The sequence below is a fragment of the Littorina saxatilis genome, linkage group LG17 (genome assembly GCF_037325665.1).
Source record: "Littorina saxatilis isolate snail1 linkage group LG17, US_GU_Lsax_2.0, whole genome shotgun sequence".
NCBI classification, from domain to species: domain Eukaryota; kingdom Metazoa; phylum Mollusca; class Gastropoda; order Littorinimorpha; family Littorinidae; genus Littorina; species Littorina saxatilis.
This window is the reverse complement of record NC_090261.1, coordinates 52089498-52100564: the sequence shown is the minus strand read 5'-3', so window position 1 is coordinate 52100564 and position 11067 is coordinate 52089498. Positions and strand designations below refer to the sequence as shown.

At 40.7% G+C, this 11067-nt stretch overlaps 1 protein-coding gene across 1 annotated transcript; it reads left to right on the top strand.

Moving 5' to 3' along the window:
• Window positions 1-504: 504 nt before the first annotated feature.
• LOC138952580 (transient receptor potential cation channel subfamily M member-like 2) lies at window positions 505-10984 on the top strand. The gene is made up of 9 exons (XM_070324268.1): window positions 505-606; window positions 1752-2121; window positions 2833-3002; window positions 5295-5472; window positions 6048-6198; window positions 7543-7675; window positions 8548-8632; window positions 10423-10559; window positions 10979-10984. Exons 1-9 carry the CDS (start codon window positions 547-549, stop codon window positions 10982-10984), a joined length of 1290 nt encoding a protein of 429 aa, XP_070180369.1. The 5' UTR covers window positions 505-546.
• Window positions 10985-11067: the final 83 nt, after the last annotated feature.

Sequence of the window (11067 nt, the reverse complement as noted above, 5' to 3'; positions counted from 1 at the left end):
GAGTCACTATATAGCTAGTGTGTTTGTACACTACGCAAACCTTGTTCCGAAGACTGAAAAATTGTGAATTTCTGCTGGGGCGATATACCAAAACTGAAAAAAAGATGTTTTGTTATAGCTAAATCTGCGGAGAAAAGATAAAGGAGACGTAAAAAAGTTCCTCATTAGTTTTCTCAATCGAGGGTACAACATGTGAATGGCGTGTAAGTATTCACTAATATTGTGTGTGTGTGTGTGTGTGTGTGTGTGTGTGTGTGTGTGTTTGTGTGTGTGTTTGTGTGTTTGTGTGTTTGTGTGTGTGTGTGTGTGTTTGTGTGTGTTTGTGTGTGTGTGTGTGTTTGTGTGTGTGTGTGTGTATGTGCTTGTGTGTTGGTGTGTGTGTGTATGTGCTTGTGTTTATGTGTGTGTGTGTGTGTGTGTGTGTGTGTGTGTGTGTGTGTGTGTGTGTGTGTGTGTGTGTGTGTTTACATTCTTGCTTCCGTTGTTTTCTTGACAGGACAGATACACGATTTTTGACCTGGGCGGATATACACAAATGATGACAAGATGTCCATTTCCACAGGAGAAGTTCAGTTTGTCGACTCATTGCAAGACGCTCCTGCAAAGGTTTGTATTTTCTCCTTTTAGGTTGAGTGTGCTTTGCCTGTCTTTAAAACGGAAAGATCGGAACCGTTTTTGAGATGTTAAAGGTGCACGTTTAAATGACTATTGCCTTTGACTTCGTTTTTACTTTTAGCTAAGTTTTGACTAAAAGATTCCGTTTTCGTGTGTGTGTGTGTGTGTGTGTGTGTGTGTGTGTGTGTGTGTGTGTGTGTGTGTGTGTGTATGTGTGTGTGTGTGTCTGTGTGTATGTGTGTGTGTGTGTGTGTGTATGTGTGTGTGTGTGTGTGTGTAGAGCTATTTCGAGTAAACTACTGGCCCGATCTTCATGCAACTGTTTATACAAATTATTCAAGATGATATCCCGAGAACGTTTTTTTCCCCCTTTTTAATGACGTCATATCTGGGTTTTTTTTAGTGAAAGTTGAGGCGGCACTTTCATGCCCTCATTTTTTTGATATTAAATGATTTTGTTCAAGAAATCCTCGACGAAGCCCGGACTATGTAATTGCATTTCAGCTTAGAATCTTAAACATTCATAAAAATGAGTTTGGTCATTAACAATCTGAAAATTCTAATTAAAAATCAAAATGTTAGTAATCGATCCAAACATTATTCCATCTGATTCTTTATCCTTTCCCGAATACATTTTAAAAACATATAGATAATATTTAATGTTTGGATAAAAACAAACTAAGAAAGTTAAAAAGTATAAAAAAAAACCTGCGCTTTTCTGTTAAGCGCAAGCGCTACTGCGCGATACTGGCTTGTCACGTCAAGAGATCAGCGGCCCGGTATGCTTTTTACGCGAATGAGTCAGTCACGGCAAAGCTCTTCTTGGTGAAAAGAATGCAGTGCGTTCAGCTTTATCCTGTTAATTCGACAGATTGACTTAATGTATTTGTTTTTTCTTCATACGACTTGTTTTAAATCATTTTGGGAGCAACCTATCAGTTTCTTTTGTTTATATCACATTTATTAACTTGCACTAGTAAATGTCGTAGATTGATTATTCTCTTGTACAGAAGTATAGCATACGTTGCGAAGCAACATGCAATATAAAAATATGTAATAAAGATCTCTCTTTTTCAGGTATGAAAATGTTATAATCATGCACTTTTCTCAAGTACAATTATTTTTGTGCCTTTCAGTTCATGCATGTGTATTATACTCCAAACGGTATACACAAATACAAAACCAATGACCACAACACTACCAAACAGAAGACCAACTCTCAAAACGGCAGCAGGTCGGAGAAGTATAGTCCGCACAACAGTGGCAGAAAGGAGAAATCTAACTCTCCAAGCAGGGACAAAGCTGAAAAGACAGGAGCTTCAAACTCAAATGATGACAGCAAGACACAACTCCCCGCAGACGTCTGGGGAATGCTTACGACAACGTGGAAGTTACAGTGTCCCGAGTTACTGATTTCTGTTACGGGAGGTGCCAAAAAGTTCACGGTGCTTCCACGACTGAGTGAGATTCTTAAAGACGGACTGGTGAGAGTGGCCATCAATACAAGTAAGTGATTAACATTACCCTTGTAGTACCAGGATTAGTGTTTAATATGGGTTGAAGCATCCTGCATGCAACTGAGGTAAAAAAAAAAAAACCAAAAAACAAAAAGTGTTTCGTTAATTGTCCTATACATAATGGATTACAAAGATCTCTGATACAATTTTCGGCCCACAGATTGAAAGTGTCAATATGGCTTGACGCGACTTGTCTTTTACTTTTCCGCCCACACCCTAGTGTTTCGTGTTTTTTTTACACACCCGTGTATTCGGGTTGTGTATAGGTTTCACTCTGTCTGTCTGTCTGTCTGTCTGTCTGTCTGTCTGTCTGTCTGTCTGTCTGCCTATTATTACATATATCTCTGGTGTTTATGGATAGCCTGGAAGTATGGTACCTACTATCATATAAAAAAAATAGATTCCTACCTATAGCGAAAGACAAGATATGAAGACGACACTGTCTACTATGTAATATGGATATTACAACTGACTCGCCCCGAGGCGAGTTTTGGAAAACAACAGTTACTTCATTGTTGTCAAAAATGAGATTTTGTTGTCATCATTCACACAAAACTTGGAATTCTTCTAGATGGGGGACGGGTGTGTCTCGACCCTATTTGGGTTAGCACTTGTGTTTTTAACTCTTTTCTCTGTTGCTTCTCTTCCTGATCTTGTTTTCTTTCCCTCAACTATTTTTTGTACAACATATTTCTTGCAGATGCATGGATCATCACAGGAGGAACAGCAACTGGAGTGATGAAGCTTGTTGGGGAGGCAGTGGAGGGATACGTGACGGATTCAGAGAACGGGAAAAAACAACAACTGGTGGTTCTGGGCATTGCCAGCTGGGGGTTTGTGGCCCAAAGAAAGAAGCTAAAAGACGCTGAAGTTAGTAAATATTCCCTCGCAAATGTTACTCTTTCAGGCCTGCAGTAAAGACACTCCTTCTCCTCACAAGCAAACGTCGGGAACAAAAACATTATTCATCGTGTGTGTATTGGCCACTTTATTTGCCGATATATTTTGAATTTCAATTTCCTTATGTTTTAACCTATTTTCTTAGTTAAAGCTTGTCTAAATTCTTTCTAATCAAACTTCATTTCCACATTTTGACCTCAAAATAAAAATGTATTTCCCTTCACAGATGCTCACTTGTGATTTTCTCCCATGGCAACAGAAGCCACCATTCAGAGAGCTGTTTGCTTCTGGGTTGGATTACATTGGTTGACAGCTGTCGCAGACCTGGGAACCCCTGTTTTGCAATTGGAGTACTCTGAAAAAAGCTTGGCATATTTTTAGAAAAATAGGTCTACCCCACACAGCATTTGAACATCCATGATTCAAACATGCTTTACATGCGTCCGAGGCACCGTTTATTAAGTTTGTCAATACATTTAAAACAAATGCCTCTTTCAATGTGTAATGAAAAAAGCTGTTATCCTTGATGAAATGCAGAGTAATACAGTTATTTTAATCATGGCGGGGTAAAAACGGTCATACACATTAAAACCCACTCGTGCAAAAGTCATGAGTGAATGTGGGAGTTTCAGACCATGAACGAAGAAGAAGAAGATTTTTATCATTAAAAGAAACTGAAGAAAAAACTTAAGAGTTGTTCTCGACATATTTTTTTCACCTACCGTACTGATAATAATAATAATATGGGAGATTTATAGAGCGCTTTACGTTCTTTAAGCGCTTTACAATGGGAAAAAAAACCAATGAAAAAAAACCCCCATACATATACATACAAAGCAAAGCGAAAAAGCATGTGCAGCAGCATTCAGCACACAAGTGAACAACGAAACACTACATCAATACAAGCTGCAAGCATACTAACACAGGCAAAACATTCAAACACCTGATCAAAAATGCACCATATTGAAATAAAAATTAATCAAAATACTGTGTGAAGAAGTGTGTTTTAAGGTTTGATTTGAAGGAACAAAAAGTTTGGCAGACGTCGGATAGAGCAAGGGAGAGAGTTCCACGCAACGGCTGCAGAGTGGGAGAAGGCTCTCTGACCGTGCTGATCGTAATGTAGACAATCAAGCGTAACTATACAAAACGGTAATACCGTATGGGTTCCCAGGTCTGCTTTAGTGTCGCTATCTCTACCTACCCAACAACAGATGAGACACATATTAGTGTCGAAACACGTGTCTGGTCTTGGTAGCAATACTATCGTCTTCCTCATGACTAGACTGTTTTCTGCGGCACCCCCCCCCCCATTCTGCACACACGGGACTTTGTGGAGCATCTCTCTTTACTTTCTTTCTCTCTCACTCTTTATCTCTGGCAAGAAATCATTGTAATCTCGGGAGAAAGGCTCCGCTGACTTTCAGTTGTTTCTTTCACACAGACTCAGTTTGAGGCGACAGAAACAATATTTTAATATACACCAATGCTTAACGAAATAACATATAACCGCAACGTTATGGAAAGAATGCCTCGGTAATGCAAAAGGCAACAGTACAAAACTAAAACTAGAAAATAGTCCAGGAACAGTGTAACCGAGTGCCGTAACACTACGATCACCTCGGGAGGCGAAGTGCAATCAAACAGGATTGAAAATGTTAGGGCTAATTTCTTAGCCCTATAAAAACTGTTATGCAAACTCGAAGGTTTCCATGAACATACAGACAATCGGAAACCACCAGACCCCATCACAAACAGAATTCCACAATCCACCGGTGTTGACTTAAAGGCCAACAACTCGGGTGCAGAGTCTGCTGTGAAAGGAGCGGTAGCCTCCCCTGTCACAACAGAAACACACGACACATTTAAATGCCGTGACCATGCAGGACAGCGGCTTTTCAAGAACAGAGTCTACTTTGATTTGGTTGGTGGTTTGTCTTCGATGTCCACCCTATATCGAATATACTTGTTTGTTTTGCGCATATCCTTCTGTCTGTTCAATGTCTTTACTTCATTTTTTAGCTCATATTCTGTATATCATGACAGAAAAGCTGTCATCGGACCTTTTTTATTTTATCCTTTTCCATTGGAGATCTTGCGTGTATTTTAGAAAGCGCTTATCGCGTGAGTATCACGTGAAAAACTAAACGAAAGACATCTTAACACAGACGGTTACAGACATGTGTTAAATAAAATGATGAACTTGCCTTTTTCATATTTCTTTTTTTCTCTCATATTTAACTGCCGCTTCATACTCAACAGAGGTTTCCGAAAAAATCACCTGCCCAGTATGAGCCCCAAAAGACGGTTGAGGAAGATAAAGATGCACCTCTAGACAAGAATCACACACATTTCATTCTTGTTGACAACGGAAGCGTCGGCAAAGCTGGGGGAGAAATTGAATTCAGGTCACGACTTGAGAAATGTATCGCCGATGCAGGTGAGGAAATTGCATTTACCTTTGACAAACAGTCAGTGTGTGTGTTTGTGTGTGTGTGTGTGTGTGTTTGGGTGTGTGTGTGTGGGTGTGTGTGTCTGAGTGTGTGTGAGTGTGTGGGTGTGTTTGTGTGTGTGTGTGTGTGTGTGTGTGTGGGTGTGCATGTGTGCGTGCGTGTGTGTGCGCGCGCGTGTGTGTATGTGAGCGTGATTGAGAGAAAGAGAAAGAGAGAAAGAGAGAGAGAGAGGGAGAGAGAGAGAGAGAGAGAGAGAGAGAGAGAGAGAGAGAGAGAGAGAGAGAGAGAGAGAGAGAGAGAGAGAGAGAGAGAGAGAGAGAGAGCATGGCCTAAGATATGGCTTACGCATTCTCCGTCTGTTTGACTTTCTTTAAAACACACACACACACACACACACACACACACACACACACACACAAAAACACACACACACACACACACACACACACACACACACACACACACACACACACACACACACACACACACACACACACACACTCTCTCTCTCTCTCTCTCTCTCTCTCTCCCTTCAGTCGTAAAAATAACATATTTGCCAAAGGAAACCAACAAGTACCGTCAGTTCTGATCGTGGTGGAAGGAGGAGTGAACACTTTGAAGACTGTTAATGAAACCTTGGAGCGTAACATCCCTGTTGTCGTTATCGGCAAGTCTGGGAGGGCGGCTGATTTCATTGCAAACTGCATAGCCAGGTAAACAAACATTTCACTGTGGACACGACCTTGATGAAGTAAGGTATTCTGTAAAAATTAATTATTGGTGGGCGAAAAAGTGGCCATACACGTAACAATTAGTGCACGTGTGAGGTGAAGCCCTTCGTACAAAATTAACGGGTGGAAAAGGGAAGTTAAGGAGACATCTTTTATTTAAGACATAAGTTCGATAGGCATCCCGTATAATCAGAGATGGCGTTGTATGACGAACTGAATCTATAGAAATAAGGATGTTGGGCTGACAAAACGCGTTCTGTTTCAGCAAAGACTCGGCGGATTCATTGAAAACTATAATGCTGTTGTGACAGGGGAGGCTACCGCTCCTTTCACAGCAGACTCTGCACCCGAGTTGTTGGCCTTTCAAAGTCAACACCCGTGGATTGTGGAATTCTGTTTGTGATGGGGTCTGGTGGTTTCCGATTGTCTGTATGTTCATGGAAACCTTCGGGTTTGCATAACAGTTTATACAGGGCCAAGAAATTGGCCCTAACATTATCAATCCTGTTTGATTGCACTTCGCCTCCCGAGGTGATCGTGGTGTTACGGCACTCGGTTACATCTGGCGCTTGCGAGCAGGGATGGGACTCGGCATGATATGTTCAGGTAATGGCATAATATGACCACTGAACATTTTCGTGCTGTTCCCATTCTGCGAACTTGGGATGGACAGTGGCCCCCCGGTTCGGAACTTCGGGACGAAGTTCATTCAAACGGGGGCGATTGTGACAGGGGAGACTACCGCTCCTTTCACAGCAGAATCTGCACCCGAGTTGTTGGCCTTTAAAAGTCAACACCCGTGGATTGTGGAATTCTGTTTGTGATGGGGTCTGGTGGTTTCCGATTGTCTGTATGTTCATGGAAACCTTTGGGTTTGCATAACAGTTTTTATAGGGCCAAGAAATTGGCCCTAACATATTCAATCCTGTTTGATTGCACTTCGCCTCCCGAGGTGATCGTGGTGTTACGGCACTCGGTTACACTGTTAGGCCTTAACAATTTAAGTCCTCAAGATACTCGTTGCAATGATATGATCAGATGATATGCAGTCTTCCAGAAAACAGATTTACAGTCAGCCATTGGTTCGTAGATGTACATCATAAGCAGTAATGGCATATAGACAAATAATTGATGCAAGTATATAGGAAAATTCGTTTGATTATGACCAATGGCGTACATTTGCTAGATTGGTTTACAAATTCATTGCGTATTTATTTGAGTTTTTTATTTTTATTTTTATTTTGTTGTTGTTGTTGATTGATTGATTGATTGATTGTTTGATTTATTCATTCATTTATTTATCTGTTCTATGGATTTCTCCATTAGGTATGAAAAGCACAGCACAGAGAAACTCCAAGAAGAAGCAGAAAAGTACCTAAGCTCAGCAGAATCAGAGTCTGCGGCAAAAGCAGCAAGCGACATGCAGAACTGTTTAAAAAGCGGTGCCAAGAAAAAGCTGGTAGGTTAAAAAGGGAGTCAAGCCATAGGTATGTTTTTCTGCCCGAGAAAATCATTTAGACTCATGAAGAAAAACGGAGAAGCCATACTGTCCCTATTCTCCCCACCCCCATTCAGCTTTGACAGTTTCGTTGTCGAGCATCTTTGATACTTCTTCTTCTTGTCGTTCGCTGTTAGATCGTCAGTCCGGACTGCAGGGTGAAACGTGCTGTCCTCTCATATATCTTTGATACAAATCAAGTTTTCTCTAAAGTATTTCAAAAGGTTCAGCCAATCCAACAGCGTGAAGTGAAAGAAAATAGATAACTGTTGTTTTCTAAACAGGTTCGATGAAATGGAACCTTTTACTTTTAAGGAATTGAAGTAGTCCTGCTGTAAAAAATGTGAGAGAAAATTCGTTGCGGATTTTTTGTCATTGCCAAGCATTTGTGTTATTTAGCGCATACCAATCACAGTCTACAGTTCTTGAAGTTTTCGTTTGGAACGTATTGCAGTATTGGATTGCTGCAGTTAAAAAGGAAATATATTTGTCTTAAAATGCCCTGGTGAGGCATTGCTAATTCTCTCTATATCTTATCGGTGATTGTGTGTGTGTGTGTGTGCGTGTGTGTGTGCCTGTGTGTGTGTGTGTGTGCGTGCGTGACTGCGTACGTGCGTGTGTGTGTGTGTGTGTGTTTGTGTGTGTGTGTGTGTGTTTGTGTGTGTGTGTGTGTGTGTGTGTGTGTGTGTGTGTGTGTGTGTATGTGTGTGTGTGTGTGTGTGTGTGTGTGTGTGTTTGTGTATGTGTGTGTGTGTGTGTGTGTGTGTGTGTGTGTGTGTGTGTGTGTGTGTGTGTGTGTGTGTGTGTGCTTCTTTTTTATTTCCGGCATAAAGCTGACTGTCTTCAACCCCAAAAATCTTGATAAAGCCGATCTGGAGAAAGATCTGATTGAGGCTGTTCTAACAGCGATCTTAGCAGGTAAGGACACGTTTTCAACTTCATATTAGGATATTGTGACCGACACTGATTTTTATATTGGAAAAGTATTTCATTTGAAAACAGCTTACTGGCTTCAAGGTATGCATATTTCTCTGTTTAGCCTTTGTATGATGCGGTTGCTAATGCAGATTGTCGTCAATGTAGCTCTTATAGGAAACGAAACACGTTTTTTGTTGTCTCAGACAAGTAGAATAGGCCAACGGTATCTACGACTGAAATAACAGTACCAAGATGGCTTGAGTGACAAAGAATTAAAGTACCAAAAAAAAAATTTGATCCGCCAAAAGAATTGCTGTCTGAACAAAAAATAAAATAAACTGGCAAAAGCAAATATACTCAGGCAAAAGAAAATATAATCAGGCAAAAAATTGACTACTTCAGGCAAAAGAAAATATAGTTTCAACAAAAGAAATGGATAGTCATTCTCCTACACATAGAAACACAGTGTGAGTGGTGGTCGTTGTTTTGACTCACTGATTTCGCTTAGGCCAAAAAAAACCCACCGAGATTGCCGAAGCACCACATCGCACACTGAAAATGTGGACAACAGCGTTTCAGTGGGCAACGTCACCAGCTAAGTCGATGAAGACTGGGAACACGATCTTCGTGGGATCTTCAACCCTGAAAAAGGCGCTCAAGACTGCCATCCGAGAGACCGAAGAAAAGGTTGAATCATCGTCCTGGGCTGACTTCGAGGAGTATGCCACATGTCGGAGGTCGGTGTGGAAGATTACGATCGACGAAAACAATCAGTTTTTCTGCAACTGTCCGGAGTTCCTCAAGTGCTACGTGTGTCATCATTCCATGGGCATGGAGATTCGTCTGAAGGTGACCAACCCCCCCATGCCCAGGCCAAGACCATTCCAATCGGCCAGAAGCGAAAGCGCGGGCGCCCAAAGCTGTCGAGACCAGCGCTTATCAGGCAGTGAACACACTGATCTTGACTGCTCTGTACACTGATTTTATCATTTTCATTTAACTTTCTTTGGACGTATAATTATGATTATGATATGGAGTGACACTATTTTGTCTCTGAAAGTACACTATACTTTATATTTTTTGCTGACAGTAGCTATTTTGTTGTTGAAATAATTCGTTTTTTTGTTGAGAATTCTTTTGCAAGTCTCATTTCTTTTTTTGGTAGAATCAATCGGTTTTTAGCTAGAAGCATCTATTTTGTGGGTGGAAACATCCGATTTTTTGTTGGAATATCTTTTGCTAACTAAGCAATTCTTTTGGTGAAAGCATCTATTCTTTTGGTGATTTAATTTATTGCCGTTTTAAATGCCTCTCAAGGTTATAAACAAAACCAAGTAGTGCACAATTCTGTGAGATACTCATAACGAATACTTATCGACAGTTTGCTTTGTATGGTCATCTGCGTAAATTGAACTTGTGATTTTGTCACAAGAAATGGTTTGATAAGTTTTATACTGATAACCATTATTGCAAAAATCATCTCACTCAGTATACATTGCACGTGTGCGTGCACGTGCGCAGACACACCGACATTGACACACACACACACACACACACACACCCACACACACACACACACCCGCACACACACACACACACACACACCCGCACACACACACACGCACACACACACACACACACACAAACACACACACACACACACACACACACACACACACACACACACACACACACAAGGTTGTCCTGATTTCACTGAGGTAGTACATGTACCCTGTCTATTTGTCTAAAATGCTGTATTTAATTGATTCATGTATCAACACTGTTCAAAGGAAACAACAGTCAAGTGAAAAAGCAAGTTCTCTCTTTGGCGATAAAGTGGCACCGTTGGGAGTTTGCTGAACAATACCTGTTCACACCAGAAAACAAAGATATCTGGTTCAAGCCAGAAAACAAAGATAACTTGAAGGTAAAACAAACACTACGATTTAAGTCCATTTTTGATGCATAGATTTGCTTGACATTGCATTTCTTGCCAAAGCTGGTATAAAGTACTTAATCAGAAACAGAAAGAGGACACCACAGCCTCACGAAAGCTTAGTTTTTTTGGTGTCTGTAGATATTTAGCAGAAACTTGTTTCCTGCAAAGCGTTTTAAAACTCTTTTTTTCAGAGACCTTGAAAGCAGTGTTAATCAACTAGTTTTGTGTTAGTATCACTTGTCGGTAATATCTTGTCTCAAAGTGTATAAAGCACTTACCGTTAGGGTAGTTGTGAGACTTATGCAAGTTGTTGCCAGGATTTAAAGTAAGTTTTTCTTAAATGGTTAACACAACCGAATTATTCAATTCCCTTGCACGGACTTAATTGCATGATCATTGATCCACAGACTTAAAGCTGCACGATACACCTCATCTGCTGTTATGACGTAAACATAAGTGTTCCTAACAAGTCCGTTGTTGTGGCTAGCACAAGGCT

Coding starts and splice junctions, on each gene's coding strand:
- LOC138952580 (XM_070324268.1), top strand. CDS start 547: ATGTCCATTTCCACAGGAGAAGTTCAGTTTGTCGACTCATTGCAAGAC. Junction 607..1,751: donor TGCAAGACGCTCCTGCAAAG/GTTTGTATTTTC, acceptor TGTGCCTTTCAG/TTCATGCATGTGTATTATAC. Junction 5,473..6,047: donor GAAATGTATCGCCGATGCAG/GTGAGGAAATTG, acceptor TATTTGCCAAAG/GAAACCAACAAGTACCGTCA.